This window comes from Crocodylus siamensis, chromosome 8 (assembly GCF_052110815.1).
Source record: "Crocodylus siamensis isolate JL-2025a chromosome 8, ASM5211081v1, whole genome shotgun sequence".
NCBI lineage: Eukaryota > Metazoa > Chordata > Crocodylia > Crocodylidae > Crocodylus > Crocodylus siamensis.
In genome coordinates this window covers 8,751,139-8,771,391 of record NC_143402.1, presented here as the reverse complement: position 1 = coordinate 8,771,391, position 20,253 = coordinate 8,751,139, and the positions used below count along the sequence as shown (strand labels likewise).

Here is a 20,253-nt window from a genome sequence, read left to right as displayed (position 1 = left end):
AACCACTGCTGTGACTGCAGCCCATGTCGATGTACCAGAAGTAGCTTTAAGCAGCACAGCAGTGATTGCAGTGTAGATATAGCCACAGTTAGACTTGTGACCCAGAATGACCACTGGCTCAAAGCCAAATACTACATATTGCAGCTCTGTGCTAATGTTTGAACGGAGAGAAACAGGCTTTGGTCAGCCCTCTGCTAGGTGGGATTTAGATCAGTGAGAACTTGCTTGCAGAAAAATCCTCTGAAGACGTGAAGTTTAGAAGGACACAAGACTATCAGAGCGGTACCCGAGGAGGCAGATGGAAGAAAAGGTTCAAGTGAAAAGTCGGTGCGTGCACTGAGGGCAGGGATAGTTGTACAGCACACCACTCCTCTCCAGGGGAAGAACGATTCTCATTGCACTTGCAGAATAAGTTAAAAACAAAAGGTAGGAAATGAAGGAAGGAAAGAATAGCGGTGAGTTTACAAAATGCAAAGGAAACCTTTAAGGCCAGTGCTGAGGGACTGGACAGCAAGCATCCACACAGAAAATGTTGATGATCCTACCCTGGGGGGGCTGGGGCAGGGAGTTTGCAGTGACAACAATAGGAGCAGACTGGCCTTCTGGCATGTCATATATAGACACACATAGGCTCTACCTGCAGATGCTGACCAGGGGTCTTAAAGGGAAACAGCAGTACTCCTGCTTCTCTATTTTCTACCTAGAGCCCACGAACGCCTGGGAGATGCTTCTTTATTCATCGTATAAACAATACAAGCACCCGGAACATGCATCAGGCCTTCACTCCTAGGAAGTGTAACAGTTTGTTCACCACACTTGTGTGGCAGATGGTAGACTAGTCAGTGGTACAATTTTCCACAACCCCTGTGTGACGGTCTATAACTATTTCTGTTCACAGCACGAATGCTAACAAAGGGGATGCTCTTGGGGTTAGGCTGAGCCTGGGTGTAGGTGCTGGGCTACTCTGGTGACCATTTTAAATGATGAACCATTAGAAATGCAGTTACCCAAGAAGGCACTTCAGAAGGAAGGCTGGCAGGTGGCCAGTACCAGTCATTTACCCTGTAGTTTGCCTCTGCTGCCATTCTTAGATATGATAAAATTAAAGCCAGTGGCTTACATAAGACTTCCGATAATTAATTCATGCCTTATCTTCACAAAGTAACAACATCCAAAAACCAGTCGCATGCAGGCAAGTACTACCAGCTTTCTTGCACAACAGCTCATGTTCTGTATTACAGTAGCTCACAATATTTTTGTGTGTGCTAGCCTTACAAATGAATTTGGACTGTATGTTTTTTGCCATGTGAGCATCAAAAATGATTTAGAGTGGCTAATTTTGATTTCAAACCGTCTCTATGGAGATTCATTCAAATGCCGTGTAGTTGGCCAGATTTGAGAGTGAAGGGAAGACAGAGCGAGCTGTCACGAGAAAGAAGGAGTCAGTAGATGTTCGCAGCCAAAAGGACTGACTTGAAGGGAGACAAACAAGCCTGCCTGAGTCAAACTCTTGCCAGGTGTGAAGTACATATGTTCAGGAGACTGAGAAGCAAGGTGGGGTCCGCTGCAGATCTGTCTATTAAGTTCCTGCAGGTTCAAGAGCAGAAGCCAAGCACTTTTCCCCTGACACCACGAGGAAGACCCCACCGCATCCAGTTAATGGTACCTGTGCATACTGAGCATCCTCACACTAACAGATCGGTGCAACAGTCCAAGTGTCTCCAAGTCCTTCTGGAAATCACATCTTTCCTAGCAGCTCAGGGCAGAAGCACTTCACATTTATTAACTTGTTTGCCTTCTGATTGTTGGATTGGTTCCCCATTCCCAAAGCGCTTGGATTTATCCTTTTAGTTTAACACTACAAAGTAATCAAATCACTCCATTACAGCTGACTGATTTTAGGAGCCCCAAGGGGGTGGAGGAGTGGGGGCATAAGAGGCAGGGGAAGAACAACATCTAATTTTCCTCCTGTATCCTTCATGCTTGCCCTAAACTTTAGATTACACTCATCTACATCCATGGAATTTGAGAATATTGAACTTAAACTGACATGAGAAGTTATTCGAGGATTCAGGACTTTCACTTGAAATTAAGGCTGATCTACCTTCTGGGAGTGGGGGCCAAGATTCACTTCCAATAAATACTGAAAGGCTTTAGCACTCCCTTTCTGCTTCATGTCAAGCATGAGTGTTGCTGTGACCAAGAAAACTTCCATTCGGGGATGTGGGAGGTTTCAAACCAGCTAGCCCATGAGCATGAGGAACAGGAAAGGAGACAGGGAGAGTGCTCCTACACCCCACATCAAATCTTCCAAATAGACAAGGACAGGCAGGAAAAGGGGGGAAAAGGTTGAGAGAGGCCAGAATAATATGGCAATTGACATTTCTTGCATGAGTTTTGGCTGCAATTCTTATATACAGCTTGCTGATATGTGTGTGATGTGATGCAACCCTGGAATATGCTGAGTACACTACCCCCACCGGTGAAGGAGAGCTGGCCAGAAAAGCTCCACCGTCACCATATAATGTTACTCACTGCAAAAAGAAAGAATTAATTAGTGCTTAAATAGTTCCACGTGTTTCAAATCAACACAAGCAAACCACAGTTAAAGCACTCGAAGGACTCTCTACCTTTATTATAAATAAATACATTTTATTTCAAATTTAAAACTTTTGCATCTCAGGTTGAGTGTAGCTAATAGGAGTCACCATTAGTAGGTTTCTTCAAATTTGAAGTTATGGGGAATAAAAACCTCAGAGCAGGCCGCGATCAAATAAAGAATTAGTTCTCAGTACACCAACAATGTCAGGCATTTCACTGCAGTAGCATCAAAACTAGCTATTTGCTGCTTGGTAGTGAGTAACTCTTTGAAAAGGGAGGAACAAAAATTCCTTTCTAATGAGTCACCGTTTGGCAGCCAGAGATCAAAACCTTTTGCCTGTATTCCTGACTGCAGTACTGTACATAGTTGTTTTTGCAGCTTGTGTGATTTCTCTTTTAAAAATCAACAGAGTTAATTAAGAAAATAAGTATCCCTAAAGGAGCAGCCACATCCCAAAGTCCTTAAAAAACAAGAGTCAGAAGTCCTACAAACAGGATCTCCTGGTTACTGGAATACCAGACAAATGCAGGGATTACTTCCATATAAAAAACCCTGAGTTCTGAAACCTCCAGCAAAGCAGAAGCAGCTGTTCATATCAAAATGAAATTAAATTCAGTATCTATTCTGTATCTTGCTCTTAAACATACCAGCTGAGCATCTGAGAGTTATTTTGAAACTCTGGTCTGACTGTACTGGGAAAATATTGGAACAGTGGCACTCGGCCTTCCGGCCCCGTGGGCTGGACGGGTGGCGTGAGGTTGGTGCACCAGCCCGACCCCGCACGCTGGGCCAACCCCAGGCGCTGGTCACACCCGGCGTGCTGGATCCAGCCACCACAGTGAGCTAGCACACAACGCCACGTCATGCAGCCCACGCGGCTCTCCACAGGTTTGGAAAGTTGGTAGCAGAGGAGTGGCGATTAATGTTGCTACTGCTTCCCCACCCCCAAATTTCTGGATGTGTGGGGAGCGCCCCCCAAGCCAGATGACATGACTCTGTGGGCTGGACTAGGTCTGCAGGCTGCGTTCTAGCGTGCTAGAACTGGATGTGCATTTAAGTTCATATAATCACCTCTGGGAAATCTCACCTGTACTGATCTCACATGGTGAATACATGTATTATATATGGTACATATTAGCAAGGGAAAATTAAGTGCCATTTCCTGCCCCCCCCACAACATTTATTTCATGCAGTGTCAAACAACCCAGCTTCTCTCAGAAAGGAAGACGCATGTCCAGTAAAAAAAAATTAAAAATGTTCAGCTTAGTTATGCTAGGTGAGCGAAAGGGTAAGGAGGATATTCTATTTGAGGGCAAAAGCTGTCAAACATTTCCAAATGTTAAATGCACTGCACATACTGGGTTTCAATATTCAGTAGGGCTTTGAGAACTTGTACTTCAGTTAGCTTGCAAATACAAGCTTCAAGCTTGTGAAAGGGGCCAGGATGCTGGTGCTAGAAAACAAAGATCTCCATTCCCAGTAAGCACTTTTCTAGTAAACCTTCACATAAGAGTCCCATGTGACAGATAGGCATGAAGCTAAGCCAGCCAGTCCACTAATTTGCTTGCTTCCATCTTCGGGAGCCAGACGCCCATGTCCAGAGCATTTGCACCTGGCTCCAAAGTTGCTGGAGTTGCAGACATCCAGCAGATCTAAACACCAGGCCCCACCTGTCTCCCAAATGGGAACCCAGAAGGCAACCTGAATGAGCATCTGCTTTTCAGAAACATAGTTCAATCCTTGTTTTTTTTTTCCACTGGGAAAAATGCCAACGCCATGTGAAAGTGAAGGCCCTCTGAAAACAGGAGGAGGACCACGCACCTAGTGACTTTTGCACTGTAGATGGTTCCATATCTTCTCCCAGGTCATGGAACCACCCCCTACACCGATTGATATAAATTATGTTCAATGTACCCTTCGTTACAGCTTATCATAGTAAATAGTTACAGTAAGGGGGGGGGGGAGGTATTCCTAGAAACAAGACAATTTCTAACACGTTCAAAGAGGATCAATTACCATTTCACTTAGTTCTCCTGGCGATCCCATCACAACCCAGGATAAAGACGCCACACTAATTCACACACACTCTGTATGGACGCAGTTTCAGAATCCAGTCCTGTAGTCTCTACTCTGCCCGTGCTTGGGGAGAGAGTCCTATACCATTCACTTAGAGGTCTGCCTGGATGAAGACTGCTGAACACAGCTCTTAGGGCATTTATTACATATACTTTTTTTCCAGCAACATGCCGGAGATCCAGTGCTTCAGAGCAGACTCGATTAATCAAGTCTGCCCTGCATGTGAGCCGAGGCAAACTTTGCTGCACTGCGTGCAGGTGTATAAGTGGCAAAATGCGCATCAGTGCACAGAAAACGGCGGCGGTGCACTTTTGAACTGAAGAACCTCCAAGGTGTTTTAGTTCAAAAGGTATGCCGCCATTTTCTCAGCACCAACGTGCATTGTCACTTATACAACTGTATACGTTGCAGCGACGGGTGCTTTTCAAAGTGCCCTGCGCTGCAACACATGCATGTGTAAAAATGCCTTTACTGCCCAACCTGTCTCACCCCAAATAAATACACACATTGTGTGTGTCCGAGAAGGAAATCAGCCATGCATAACCTGTTATTTTCCAGATCCAGCCATATGTTATAAATGACGTTTCCAAAGTAGTTTCAACAGGCCTACTTAGAGGTGGTCAGCATAGGCTTTTAGCAAGAATTTTACCAAGACTTCAGATGCACTGCATTTCTGGTGAGATATCCAGACTCTCCCAATGCCAGTGAAAATATAAGCTTCCTAGTAAACATCAAAGAACACAATCTGTGAAAAGTTCGTAATGTGATTCATCCCGAAGCAGACACATTCCCTTTGTTAGGGGAGGACTGGTCTCAAGGCAAGAAGCACTCCTGATGTCAGCACGAGTTCCACATACGGGCCCAAGAGAACTATTCTGCCTTCTCTGCTGTTCCAGAGAGGCTCTGAGTTAAAAAAGATAAATAAAAAAAAATCCCAATCCTGGAGAAACCCAAGCCATATTAAATGTGCATTTGTTGCAATTAAGCCAAAATATCCTTGCATGTTGTACCTCCATCAGAAATGGTTGGCAGAATGAAAGCAACACTGTGTAGTACTTGGGGGGGAATGGGGGGGGCATGGAGAAACTTTTGCTGAAATGATATTGATTATTTTTCCCTGGCTTTCAACCACTTTATATTACTGAGACTATGACTAACAAGTTACCAACACTATTTACACTAGTACTGTTGTATCATTAGAAACAACAAGATTATGTCCTTTAATTCTAATGCCAGCACAATTATTTTAACACTGAGTGTGTCAGATTTGACTCTATATCCCCTAAATTAATTTCAGAGTAGTGGCTAAATAAAATGGCATTCTTCTTTGTGCTTTTGTTAGAACATGCTCATGTGCAGCAAACTGTGAAGAAAATGTAGTAATTAGAGGTTAAATTAATCCCTGACAGACAAGCAGCTTAGTAAAGCTGGGTCCTCTTCAGAAAACATCACATAAAGCCTGCCAGTCTTTCAGAATTATGCACAAAGAACATGCGAGATTGGCAAGTGTGGTACAACTGCAATCCAACCAAAATGGGCAACATTCAAAAGTCACAGAAAGTCTTCAAATAGCCAATGGTAACACACAAATCTGCTGAAAAATGTGATTCAGAGCTCAATGCAACTGTTGTTGCAGATGTCCCCGACGGACTGATCAGGATCAACAACATGACATGAAAGAGAGACCTTTCCATGCACTACAGACTTATAACCAAAGGATAGCTGACATCTAAATGGTAATAAAAGAGTATATTGGTATTTTATTTCATGGCATAACCGGTGAGCTGCCATTCTGGGTCTGATGTCAATGTGAGCCCTGAATACCACACTCCTCCCAATCTCCAGGAAAAAAAACAACATGAATGTGCTGCATTCTTCTGAAAGATGTAAATGGGCGTGATTTGGGAGAGCTACGTTTCTTGGCCTGTTAGCGCTCTTTCATTTGTGACGAGAACAGCCGTCAGTGGGACTCCACAGTGCCAAGTAAGAGATGCGGCCACGCAACTTTCACGAGCTCCACTTCTCTGTATGTGCCAGAAGTACACGTCGAGCGCAGGGCAATGTTTTGCCAGCCTTCACAACCGGTGCAAAAATGTCCAGTTAACCACCATTTAACTCCATACAGGTTACGTTTCTTAGCAGAAAGGGAAGAACAGAGAAGTATACATTGCAAAAAGGCCCACTCCTTGTTGCAACAGCTTCCCCTTCCAGATGATCCCATACACCCCTGCTTCCTCCCCCTCTTCTGTCCTGCCTGCCTTCACCTTCCCTCTGAAGATAGAAGGTGCAAAGAACTAGATTCCCCCAGAGCAAACACGGATGCCACTCAATAGATTGCCTGACATGAGGTGAAACAATAGCACAGTTAACACCCTCCCCTGCAGAGGTAATCCATATCACGCCTGCAACAGACTGAGTCCCCAGCTGGCTGCTCCTGAACTGGAGAGCACAATAGGCCGCCGCGACTGGCTCACCAGGTAGATTCACCGTACACACACACACACACAACACACAAATCCACATTTCAATTCAAATAAAGGTTAGCGAGAGTCTCTCAGCGATTACAGGGGTGCTGAGAGCACACCAGCTACGCTGAGCAGTGCTGAAATATCAGGCTGTCAATAATTAACCAGCTCGGCCATCCCCGCCAAGGTAGGTGCGTAACACGTCCTTATTGATATGGCCCCCACCGGCTTCCTTTGAGGTACGAGGGCAAGGAAAGAAGCAGAGGGTTGACACAGTCCCCAGAAGAACCAGGTCTGTCATTTGTCCCGTGTCCAAAATTCATTAGTTGGTAACAAAATTTCAGGGAGTGGACAGCTCGTTAAGTCAGTGTCTGGTTTTTCCCCTCACCCACCTGCTTCTGGAGGCTGCTGCTCTGCTCAGCTCTGCCTGCCCCCTCTTTAAGCCCTGAGAGTACCTCAGCCTCCTGTTAGTGGCAGCCCTTTAATCAGGTCAATGCTCATCAATGGCTTATTGGACAGATTAGCCAGAGCTCAGAGGACAGGGCAGTGGGAAGTCCCGCAGCCTCAAGAGGAGTCCTAGGAGGTGCAGAAGCTGCAGCCCTGGGAGGATCACAGAGGACAGCTGTGCAAGGCGAACAAAGTGCCGGTTGATGCCCGGCGGTGGAGCGAGTGCGCAGGTCCACAGCCCAGTCTCTTCCAGCCCCCCTTGGGGCACCGCTGGTTCAGCAGTCGGGCCGTGCTACTCAGTACGCAGGGCTGCACTTCCATCTCGGCCGCTGCAGGCTGCATGGGATGAAGTCCCTTATGCCTCAACCACAATGGCTCCTTCATCTAAGGGCTGGCCAAAACTGGCCCCAAAGTGACAGCACTCTTCAGCTCCCTCCTCCGAAGCAGCGCAATCAACACCTCCCACCTGAGCGGACAAGCACCACCTAAAACATTGTAAGAGCAGCTACAACACGACATGGAAACTCGACACACAACAACCTACTTTGTAGGCCATGCTTCACTTCCTTTCTCTCCATTTTTTAAAATGTTACTATCGAGTGCACCGAGAAGTCTTTGTGGGTTAGGAGCTCATCTGCGTTGGCAAAGTCTCATCCCTCCAACTGCATCACGCTTTCTGTGACGGCACAACCGGTCACTTTGACAATGGTGAGGCTGTACATAGAGAACTGGGCCCTAAATCAACTATTACACTGAGATGTCCCTTAATCCTGATTAACGGTGGCAAAAGTCTGAGCCTCAGTGGCTGTGTCTACATGAGACGCTTTACTGCGCAATACCCTAATCTACTGCACAATAAAGCATCGCCATCTACACATGCAGGTGCTTCCTGCACAGTACATTAGCCTACTGAGCAGTGAAGTTATTACCTACGTATGCCAAATCGCATTTGTTGCCCGTGTAGATGTGCCCAGTGAACTGCAGGTCAGAACTAGCCAAGAGAAGCCAAGGAGAGGACACAAAACCATTAAGGGACAAAGATCTTGATTTTCTATGCAAGGTGTTCACGATCGAAAAGAGAAGGAAAACAAATACAGCAAGGGACATAGACACAGACTGTTTTGCAGTTTCCCCTAAGCAGGGTGAAGTCAGAACAGTTCAACGATTTACCCTTGCCGGTTTTTATTTATAAAACCAAACCCAAAAAACACAAAACCACGTACTTTTGCTCTCTCCAACTCAGAACCAAGTAACGTTCTCGCTCAGATATCCGAGTGAGAGGCACAGCACAAGATGCCCGGATTGTTTACTTGAAGCACTGGTCGTTTACAGCATCCCCTCCTACACGGAGAACGAGATAAATCTCTTAATGACTGAACTAAACTGTCTTCTCCATTTGGCAGTCTATGGCAATTTTCTGAAGTTCCCCTTCACAATTACTGGCAGGAAAGGAAGTTCTGCATAATTGTAAGACTCAACATCTGAAAAAATTAGAGCAGTCCCAACTGTTCTTCGAGATGTATAAAAGAACAGTTGAAAAACTTACAGTTGACTGGTGCTACCTAGGTTACCCATCAGTGGCATTGAAACTGGTATATTATTAAGAGAGGTGTATGATGGGAATTGGTTTATTGTGCTGATCCATAGTAACCAACTCCTGTTCGTCCATCATTTATCTCTCTCACCAGCGACATATGGGTTTGTCTATTCACACTCTCAGCACTCTATCTGCTCCAACAAACAGTCAGCCTTTTCTGCTTGGATAAGGAGATTTTTTAGTTACATCCATTATGTGCGTATCAACATTTATGGCAGCAAGATAATTGCCAAAGAGCTCATGGGGATAAAAGCTCCCTCTTTATAACCTAAACCCCCTTAAAAAAAAAAAATCAATATTGATATAAAACAGTTCAGCACCAGGCCTTGGTGTGTCTTCTGCTCCCTTCACTTTGAAATACATTTTTTTTTTTAAATGGCAAGTCAGGCTGGAAGACTGGATAGAAAGCCTGGCTAATGAGTTAAAATGCTATTCTCCCTGTAAAGGGGGGGGGAGGGGGAGAATTAGCAATGTATAATATTAATCATTCCTTAAATAAGTGAATAGCAAAAGCATCAGATAGAAAGAGGGTTCTTTGGAAACGTGCCATCGTCATTTCAACCAATTTAACGATCTTTATTTGGACACCGGAGCAATTACTAATGAATCGTAACTTACTGGCACCTTCCTTGAAATGTGTCCCAAGGCTGACAACTTGCAACTGGCCACCGGAAGGGAACAATGGAAACTTTGGGATTTTGCATTTCCTTCTGACCACCTTTTCCTGCTCCCTCCTCTTCCCCTGGTTCGCTTGTGTCTAATTGCCGTGCCCTGCGCAAGAGTTAACCGTAGCATCCTGCAGCTGTCTGCTTCTAAAGGGTTATCTTAAGGTAGCTTTTACTTAAGGAGCACAGGACTTTTCTGAAGTGAAGGGAACCAGAAATCTGTGCTCAACACAGCTGAGGTGACCCTGTAATGTCAACTCCTCTTCTCCTTGCCCTGCTTCACCCTCTGCCCCCCTCATTTATCACTGCCACTAGTTTTAAGTCCCAAATTTGAGATTAGACGCCAGCAAGTTGACCCGGGTGCCCACAAAGGTCTGACCGCAGGGCTGGCACCTCCAGTTATCAGCTCTTTCAGGCAGTGCCTGGCTCGTCCTCGGGTTCAGGCAGCACCTGACACAACCGGCCCTTTTCCTGGGGTCGGCACCACCGGCACGCTACACGTCTCAAACCAGCACCAGCCCTGCTCGCTCTTGGAGCCAACGGAGCAGTAAGAAAAACCAGCCGTCCGGCACTGGCATCCCGAAGGCGCCGAAGGAGCCGGGAAGCCACGAAAATGCAACTGTTGCTCACATCCCAACTCTCCCCGAAGGAGGAGTGGCTCTCAGCCCCCGCCAGCCGAGAGACCTGGCAGGGCAAGCCTCCAGGCAACGTTTGCCTGCCGGGTCCCGGGCGCTCGGCGGCGCGGCGTCCGCCCCGGCTGAACCCGGGCGGCGAAAGAGCCTCTCACCTGCCTGGAGACGCGCGGCATTTGTTTCTCGCCCGATTTTTTTGTTTCTTCCTCCCCGAGCAACAGACTATTTCCTGGTCGGGCTGACGCTCCAGCTGCAACCCACGCCTCTGTGTCACTGTCAACGTCAGTGGCAGGAAAACATGAGCCGTCGCCCTCCCCGAGCCTTGCCCAACATGGAATTTCCTCGCCTCTCCCCCCGCCGCCCGGCGCGCTCCGCCCGACCCGCTTCCCCCGCCGCGCAGCCGTGCGGGGCAGCCCCGGAGCCGCCGCCTGCCTCCGCCCGGCCAGACGGTGCCTCGGAGGCTGCGGGGGGAGCGGCCCCGCGGGGCTTTGTTCCCCGCGCCCGCGCCGTCCCGGGCGGCTCACCGGCAGATGCGGCTCCATGCGTGGTGCTTCAACCCGCTGGGAAACCAGCAGCATCTTGGAGCGCGGCGCGGCGGCTCCTACATCCAGGGCGCGGCGGGGCGGGGCGCGCTAGCTCCCGGGCAAGTTCATGCCGGCGGCGCGGCGGGCACTGCTGCACGGGCGGCTCGCCGCGCTCCTACCCGGCCGGCCGCCCAGGGGGTGGGGCTTGCGGCCGCGGCCGCGGATAGGCCCAGCCCGAGCCGCGTCACGGGGGCGGGACGCGGCCGCACGCGCGCACGCACACGCGGGCTGCCCAGCGGAGCGCCCGCCCCTGCCGAGGCGCCCTGCAGAGGGTGCGAAGCCCGGGGGGGCGGCAGGCCCCGGCCGCCGGCAGGCCCCGCTGCCTCAGGCGCCTCCCAGCAAGGTGAGCGGCGGCGGGGGTTAGTCCTCGGCCTCCCGCGTTGGGGACGGAGCAAGAGCTGGAGCTGCCAGAAGACGGACTGGGAATACGAGGCCCGGAGGCTTCTCTGCTGAGCACGAAACCCTGATTTCTGACGGCGCGTGGCGGCGGGCGGCACGCCGAAGCGGGGGGCTGCGGGGATGTCCTCGCAAAGGCAGGACGGCGCGTCCAGGGAGCCGCTTCTCCTTTCTGCACCTCCCCAAATCGCCGGGATGCGTGTCCCCTGGTCCCCATCTCCTTTCCACCCCTCAAAATCACCGGGATGCATGGCCTGGTCCTCATCTCCTTTCCACACCTCCCCAAACCATCAGGATGCATGTCCCCAGCCCCATCTCCTTTCCACACCTCCCCAACTCATTGAGATGCACCTCCCAATCCCCATCTCCTTTCCGCACCCCTCAAACTCATCGAGATGCATGTCCCGGTCCCCATCTCCTTTCCGCAGCTCCCTAAATTACTGGGATGCATGTCCCGGTCCCCATCTCCTTTCCGCAGCTCCCTAAATCCCCGGGATGCATGTCCCCATCCTCAGGAACTCCAGAAACCCTGTTTTGATTCACTGCCCTAATGGAGGAGATGTGGAAAGGCAGAAGCAGTGTTTCTGGGAAACTATTTTTTATCACTTCTACTGGAAACAGTCATCTTAGTAAATCATGGTCGTTAAGAGATGCCTGCCCTTACAGTGAGGGAGAAAGTGCTCTGAGCAAAACCCAAGAACAACAGCACCCAAAGAAATACCAGGAGCCAGGTTCCTTAAACATCCTCCGACACAGGAGCAAGCCCAAGGCTCAGCCGGCCTTCTCTGAGGTCACAATCACTCTTTGTTCACCTGTACAGCAGTGATGTGGAACAAGACAATTTGAGGAGCATCACTGAAGATGCAGAAATGGTCTTAACCATCTGTAAATAGTGGGATGGGAATGAAGAACATGCTCTTTCCCCTTTGCTGAGGGTCAGTAGGTGCCAGGATGAACCCACAGCTCTGAACGTCGTCTTTTATTTCTTGTTTGGAAACAACCTATTAGGCTGGGAGAATTTTTGTTGCCTTGCCATGTGCATCTTTGAAAGTCAAGTCATGGAGTAACAAACAGAAGGGCTGCTGAAGGTCCTAGATTCATAGCTCTGAAGAACAAAGACTCTGGGGATCAGATGCAATAAAAAGTGACTAAAAGTTAGGCACAGTACCACCAGGCCCAAAGTCAATTTGAGAAGCCCTTGTCAGGCACCTGCGGCATTTATTATACGCACGCTCCGGGGGAGGTGGGGGTGCTTTAATTAGACCGCTTCTAAGACCTGTTCTAATTAAAACACCTGAAGCATCTCATATATGAGCATCCCCACGCTTCGAAATGGCCATGGCAGCACTTTATCTAAAGCTTGTTGAATGAGCTTTAGATAAAACGCTCCTTGTCATTTTGATGTGCAGGGATGCTGATACACGAGATGCGGGAGGCTGCTGGACCGCGGCAATTGCCAAGTTCCACCAGATTCGATTAACTGAGTCTGGTTCGACGTGCTGGAATTCATAGATTTCACAGACATCAGGGCTGGAAGGGACCTTGGAAGGTCATCGAGTCCAGCCCCCTGCCCCAAGGGCAGGAAGTCAGCTGGGGTCATAGGATCCCAGCAAGATAAGCATCCAATTTACACTTGAAGGTGTTCAGTGTAGGTGCTTGAACCACCTCCGCTGGCAGACTGTTTCCCAGACCTTGGGGGCTCGGACAGTAAAGAAATTCTTCCTTATGTCCAGCCTGAAACGGTCTTAAAAGGAGTTTGTGACTGTTCAACCTTGTCATTTTTGGGGTGCTTTGGTGAACAAACTTTCCCCCAGATCCTGGTGGTCACCCCTGATAAACTTATAGGTGGCCATCAGATCACCCCTGAGCCTGCGCTTTTCCAGGCTAAAGAGCCCCATGTCTCTCAGCCTGTCATCGTAAGGTCTGTTTTCCTGACCTCTGATCATGCGCGTGGCTCTCCTCTGGACTCTCTCAAGCTTCTCCACATCCTTTTTGAACGGTGGAGCCCAAAACTGGACGCAGTACTCCAACTGCGGCCTCACCAAGGGGAGGATGACGTTCCGGGATTTGCTCGAGAAGCATCTATGGATGCAAGCCAGCGTTTTGGTCGCTTTACTAGCCGCAGCATCGCATTGCAGGCTCATGTTCATCTTGTGGTCAATGATGACCCCCAAGTCTCTTTCTTCCGTAGTGCTATCCAACGTAGCACTGCCGAGCCTATAAGGATGCTGCAGGTTTTTCCTCCCAAGGTGGAGAACCTTGCATTTTTCAGTGTTAAACACCATCAGGATCTCATCTGCCCATTTGCTGAGCTTGTCCAGGTCAGCCTGGATCACCCGCCTATCTTCTGGCGTGGATGCTTTGCCCCAAAGTTTGGTGTCATCGGCAAACTTGGCCAGTCCACTCCTGACTCCAATGTCCACATCGTTAATGAAGATGTTGAACAGTATGGGTCCAAGGACGGAGCCTTGAGGGACCCCACTGGTCACAGGACACCACGATGAGTGACTGCCATCAATCACAACCCTCTGGGTCCGACCACGGAACCAATTTCCCAGCCAGCGGATACTGGTGGAGCCAAGGCCACAACTGGCCAGTTTGGCCAAGAGGTGATCATGGGATACCAGATCAAAGGCTTTTTTGAAGTCAAGATATATGACATCAATCTCTTCTCCCTCGTCCAGGTGATAGGTCACCTGGTCGTAGAAGGAAATGAGATTGGTCAAGCAAGACCTACCCGCAACACACCCGTGCTGGCTATCCCTCAGGATGTTGGCGTCGGCCAGTCCATTAAGGATAGCCTCTTTAATAAACTTTTCTAAGACCTTCCCCAGGATAGAGGACAGGCTGATGGGCTGTATTTTGCTGGATCCACTTTCCTCCCTTTCTTGAAGACAGGCACCACATTGGCCTTCTCCCAGTCTTCGGGCACTACACCAGAGCGCCAGGAGTTTTCAAAGATCCGTGCCAGGGGCTGGGCTATGACGCTCGCCAGCTCCTTGAGTACCCTGGGGTGCAGATTGTCAGGGCCGGCTGACTTGAAGGTATCCAGCTTCTCAAGGTGTTCCTTCATGAGGTCAGCATTAATGGATGGCAGGGGATCTCCTTCACCCAGACCTCCCTGTCCCGTAGCGGGCATGGGTGTCCCACGGGACTGATGAAAGACCGACACAAAGTACCCATTTAATAGGTTGGCTTTTTCCTGGGTGTCAGTTGTCAGTTGTCCCATCTGGTTTAGCAGGGGTCCAACGTTGCCCTAGCTTTTCCTCTGGCTCCCCACATATCTGAAAAAGGACTTTTTATTTTCCTTGATACTCGAAGCTAGTTGGAGTTCAGTTGCACCTTTGGCTTTCCTGGTTTGCTCCCTGCAGGACCGGACCAGGGCAGAATAATTCTCTTTGGAGGTGAATCCCATCCTCCATTCTTTGTAGGCCTTTCTTTTTAGCCTCAGGAGGTCTCTAGGTCCCTGGAGAGCCAGGGGGGCTGCTGTGCCCTCTGGCTGCCTTTCCTCCAAGATGGAATAGAATTAGCTTATGCATTGAGGATCACTCCCTTGAGCAACCACTCTTCCTAGACTCCCCTCCTCTTGGGGCCTCACTGACAAGCCTCCTGAGCTTGTCAAAGTTGGCTTTCCTGAAGTCAAGGACATCCGTGTTGCTGACTGACTTGCCAGCTTTACAGCGGATGGTGAAGGTGATCAGCTCATGGTCGCTGTCACCCAGCTTCCCATCGATCACTAGGTCGCCGATTAGGTCATCCCCAGTAGCCAGTACCAGGTCGAGTAGCACTTGCCTCTTGTTGGCCCATAGACTTCTTGAGTCAGGTAGATGTCATCCACGCACAAGAGGAAGCTTTGTGACTGCTCGGATTTTGCTGAGTGATCCTCCCACGAGATGTCTGGGTAATTGTAGTCACCCATGACAACCATGGTCCTGGAGCCAGTTCCCGGGCGAACTCCTGGTCAAGCTCAGGACTTTGGGTGGGAGGTCTGTAGTAGACTCGCACCGTTGTGTCCCCTGTGCCGTGTTCCCCATGGATTTTAACCCAGAGGGTCCAGTCGTCCACCCTGGTCACCAACGTCAGCTTCCAGGGACATGCAGCTTTCCTTAACATAGAGAGCTACACCCCCGCCCCTTTTATCTACATGATCCCTCCTGTACAGGGAATAGCCATCTATATCCGAGGTCCAGTCATGGGTGGAGTCCCGCCAGGTCTCTGTTATCCCTATGACATCATAATTATTTGTGTTTATTCCCCAAGCTCCTGGCATTTGTGTACAGGCAGGCAAGTGTCCCCTTGGGGGCTTGTGCCTTGCCCACAGATTGTACCAGGGCTGGGGCAGGGGTGGGCTCCCTTAAATGCCTTGGCCCACTGGCTTTGCAAGTGTTGCTCAGCGGGCCAGCAGTGGCAGTAGTCGCGCCGTCCCCCAGCGGGCTTAGTTTAAAGCCTGGTGGAGCAGTCAGCCAGTCTGGCTGAGAAGAGCCTGCTCCACAGGGGAGAGAGGTGGAGGTCATCTCTTCCCAGCAGCTCGCTGCCTCTCTCGCCAAAGATCAGGCTGTGGTCATGGAAGCCAAAGCCTTCCTGATGACACCAGTGCCGCAGTCTTTGGTTCACTACATGGATCCTTCTCTCCCTCCTCAGCCCATAGCCCAAGACTGGGAGGATTGAAGAGAATACCACCTGTGCCCCCAGATCCTTTAGCCCTGCTCCCAAATCCCTGTAGCGCCTCATGACCCAGCTGGGAGCGCTCTGACCTGTGTCATTGGTGCCCACATGGATAAGGAGCATGGGATAGTGGTCAGTGGGCTGGAGGAGCTTAGGGATCTTCTCCGCAATGTCCCAGATGCGGGCCTCTGGGGAGCAGCAGGCTTCCTGGGCTAAGGAGTCGGGACAGCAGATTGCCCCCTCAGTCCCCCTCAGGATGGAGTCTCCCACAACAAACACTTTACGTTTTGTCTTGGGAAGAGCGGGGCGGTAGCTGCAGTTGAGCCTGCAAGAGCTGGCAACTCAACAGGCTCTGCTGGGGCTGCAAGAGGTCGCTAAGCTCTGGCGGGGCAGGAGCCTTGGTGCGGCGGGCCTTAGGGCCCTCGACCACCTTGGTCCAACCCCTGGGCTGACACGATGGGAGGTCCCCGAGTCCTCCCTTGTCCTGGAGGGAGACCGTGGTCTACCCTCTGGCTCCCGGGGGAGAAGGATCTGGCAGTAGGAATCGATCTGCTCACAGTCCCTGATGGCACGCAGTCTCTGGACTGTGGCCTGGAGCTCCTCCAGCTAGCATGCCAGAGACCCCAAAAGGGAGCAGACCCCACAAGTTCTGGAGCTGGAGCATGTAATGCTCATGGATAGGCACAGCTAGACTCCCGATATGGTGCAGGGAGAAAGATCCGTGCTTCAAAATGGGACCCAGAATAGGCAGCACAGTGAGGAGGGAGCCACTCAAGTTAATGTGCTCAGCAGGGACCTGATAAGAAACACTGAGGATGGGTGTGTCTGAAACCCTGCTCCTTGGGCCTCATAATCAGGGCAGCAGGGAGGAACCACTTCCACTCAGGGTCCCTGGCCGTGAACCTCCTTCTGAAGGACCTACGCCCTGTGCACAAGAGGAGGAGGTAGCAGTGGTGGTGTGGCATAAAGTGCCTTCACTTTATCTGATACCCTAGTGGTCAGAGCACCTTCTCAGGAAGAGAACACCCACACTGAGTTCCCTTTGCAGCCTGAGGAGGCTCATGCCCATGTGTCTCACCTCTCGGGAGAGAGCTGTAGTACAAGGACAGAGTATCCTGAGTAAAGGCGCTTGATGCTGCATCTTCCTTGCTCGAGAGAGTAGGTCTCAGGCTCCTGCAGCTATTGCTGTATTTTACCCAATGATGATCTAACATCAAATACAGAAACGTTCTGTGTCCACGGGAATAGGACAATGAGTGTTCCTGATGCAGAAATCGTGTTCCTGAGATGAGCACCGAGTACAGTTCTGCTCAGTGAGAAATAATCTCTTTTGTGCGTGGATTTACAAGGGCTCGTCATGTTTCCTGTAGCATCTTTTATCCCCTATGTGCCGGAAAATGTGCAACTTGTTACATTTGTTTTACAAAACCAAAGTCCCTTGGTAGTGACAGATTGAGATGTCAGACGCAAAACCTGGAGTCTGGGACATGTGCAGTTAGGATAAATATATATATATATATATATTTTTTTTTTAAATATAGCAATCAAACAGAAGAGAGAGGAAGTGCATTGCAATGTGTTAGGGATTAGTCATCAGTTTGGAAATAACTGAAACCAGTCAGTTCTGACACTGTGCTCCACCGATTTTTGAAAAGCTGATACCTTCTCACATATGCTGACGGGAGAGCAATAATGAACAACCTTCTGCGTTGTGCTAAATGACTGCCCATGTTACTGAACTTTAAACCCGCCTGCGACAGACTTGTGGACTTGTATGAACAGCAGGCAGGGCCTAAGGAAGGGGCCAGGACCGTTGATACCTCAAAGAGGTGCAAACCGAGGGCACTGAATGTGAGAACCAGCTGAGCAGGAGCAACAGGGCTCAGCACTCCCAGCTGGGAGGATCACCTTCAGCACCCAGCCTGCGTGTGTTGTTCCTGAAGACAGCAGAGGTCCTAGCAGGGGGAAGGAGTGTCTGGAAAAGAAACAGCAAGCGCTCTGAGCTGCACAGATGGACTGAAGAGAACTCTCTCCCGTCAGTGACTGGAGGGAAGTTCGCCACAGCTAAGCTGTGACGCTTGGCTTGCTTACAAAACTGAAACTTAGGCAAGGTTCACTGAAACATTCACACACTTCTCAGTGATCCTGACCAAATAGATGGAAACCCTGTGAAGCTTGGTGGTTCTGCTTGTTTTTGACCTGAAATCTGATGAAACTCAAAACAGGTTTCAGCTGAGATGCAGTACTCGAGGTTGTGTGTTTGTCAGCATCCCAGACTCAAAGCTAAGCTCGAGGGGACTGAAACTACATGAACTGAAACAGATTTGCATGAGTCCTTGCAAACCAAAACTCTGAGTTTTTACCATTTCTAGACATAACTCAGAGCACTGGGGGGTGGCAATGCTGTGTAAAGTGGGGACAAACCTTCAGCAGAATAGCTTGGTGCTCACAAGGAAGCTCGGACAACTCTGTCCCATGGCAAAGACATGTAAGGCTAGTGGTTACAAGGCATGGCATGAACGGGGACCAGAAGTATGAGACAGAGAAGACTGGGGTTAAAGGACTCCTGCAGTGAAAGATTAAAGGAAACCCCCCAAGTCAGATCTGGGGAATACAGATGGTTTTGGACACAGGCTTTCCATACATTAATCAACCCTTGTTCCATCTAACCTGGGATCTCTGATGCCGCCTAGAAGCGATGCTTCAGAAAAGGGTGCAAGGACCTCTTCAGCGAACGAATAATGAACTGTCCTTAGAGCAAGATTCTTCCAACAATCAGACAGTTAATAATTGGCTGATGCTGTGAAGCAGAAGGGTTTCTATCCTATGTACGTTTTACCCTATCTTGTGGATGCGTTTCCTAATCCCCACAAAATATCAATTCCTTTCTGTAACCTGATAAAACCCTTCCAATCAAGAACATGCTGGTAGTGTGCTCCACAGGCTAAGTATGCAAATTTGTTTAATTGGGTGTCTTTTTCCTTAAAGTACACAGTAGAAATTTGGAAATTAATCTTATTGTTTGACTTGCATCCATACATAGTGTTAATTCTCTCAGAAATGCTTGTGACAGTCAGTAGTTTTGTAAAACGGACTGGAAAACCATGTGAAATTGATAATAGATTGATTCTAATTTTCTTGAGAATGGCCACATTTAGAAAAATAGGAAACTTTAAGCGAAAAAAAGCCTTCGTTAGAAAGCAGCTAATTAAAGAGTTTCAGAATGGCCTTCATTGATTTGGACATGAAACAAGAACACAGTTGATACAAGTCAATTTTTCCCTCTGCAGATCATTATTTAACATGAATGTCAGTACAAGCGTGGCATAGGTAAAGTCATCAAAGAACGGATTGATGTGCTGCTGTCTGTTAAAAGGGATGTGTAAACTGGTTTAAGGAATTACATAAATCAAAGCAAATGCTATTCTGTACACTGGTCTAACCCGCGCCCGTGTACATTAGAGCAAAAAGAGATGGTGATACTGGCCATTAGTTTTTCTCTTACAAAAGACATTTTCAGTGAAATAATGCCTGGTACAAAGTGTGCTGCTTCTAACTGTGTATAGATTAAATTCAGGTTGTTAATTACTGCCTGGTTGCCAAATACTTGTTCCAGAGGAAGCTATTTTAATCTTGTTTTTAGAGGAAAATCGGTTGATTTTTTTATAATTAAGATTGGATCCTGCAAACCCTTAAGCATGTGCTTAATGTTAGTTACAGAAGTTGATAGAATGACTCAAGTGCTTAAAGTGGAGCACGTGCTTAAGTTTATTAATAGGATCCCCACCTTAGTGATCCAAACCTGCTTACCTGGATTTGGAATTTTGGCTCCCCTGAATTCAGGGGAAGTTTCCTCATGTATCTTAACAATGAAAACTTGTGAAATCCACTCAAAATTATTCACCAACCAAATCCAGCTGCCTTGACCCAGGCAGAGGATCTTTTTAACTTTGGTGAAATTTCATCTGCCAAATTTAGCTCTATGTTAATTCACCCTCTTATGCATTTTTGCAATTGCTTCATGAAAAGGACCCCAACTCAAGTCATGGGAAGTTCGGAGTTCAGATTAATGACATGGCTGAGGTTAAGCAGCAGTGCTAGAAAGAATATCAAATCCTCTACGC

The 20,253-nt window shown here is 48.8% G+C and overlaps 1 protein-coding gene across 7 annotated transcripts in view; it reads right to left on the bottom strand.

The window, feature by feature from the left end:
• The window catches only part of MAMLD1 (mastermind like domain containing 1), a 343,611-nt gene that overhangs the window by 73,128 nt on the left and 250,230 nt on the right, over positions 1-20,253 (bottom strand). For 2 of the 7 annotated variants that reach the window (XM_090060417.1, XM_090060418.1), the window contains exon 1: positions 9,806-9,997. The exons of 3 other annotated variants lie outside the window; for them this stretch is intronic. In XM_090060417.1, coding sequence (XP_089916543.1) covers positions 9,806-9,982 — 177 coding nt within the window. In that variant the 5' untranslated portion in view covers positions 9,983-9,997. Of the gene's footprint in view, positions 1-9,805; positions 9,998-10,639; positions 10,676-11,008; positions 11,194-20,253 lie in introns of those variants that run through there. 2 more of the 7 variants (XM_090060419.1, XM_090060420.1) reach the window with 2 other exon arrangements.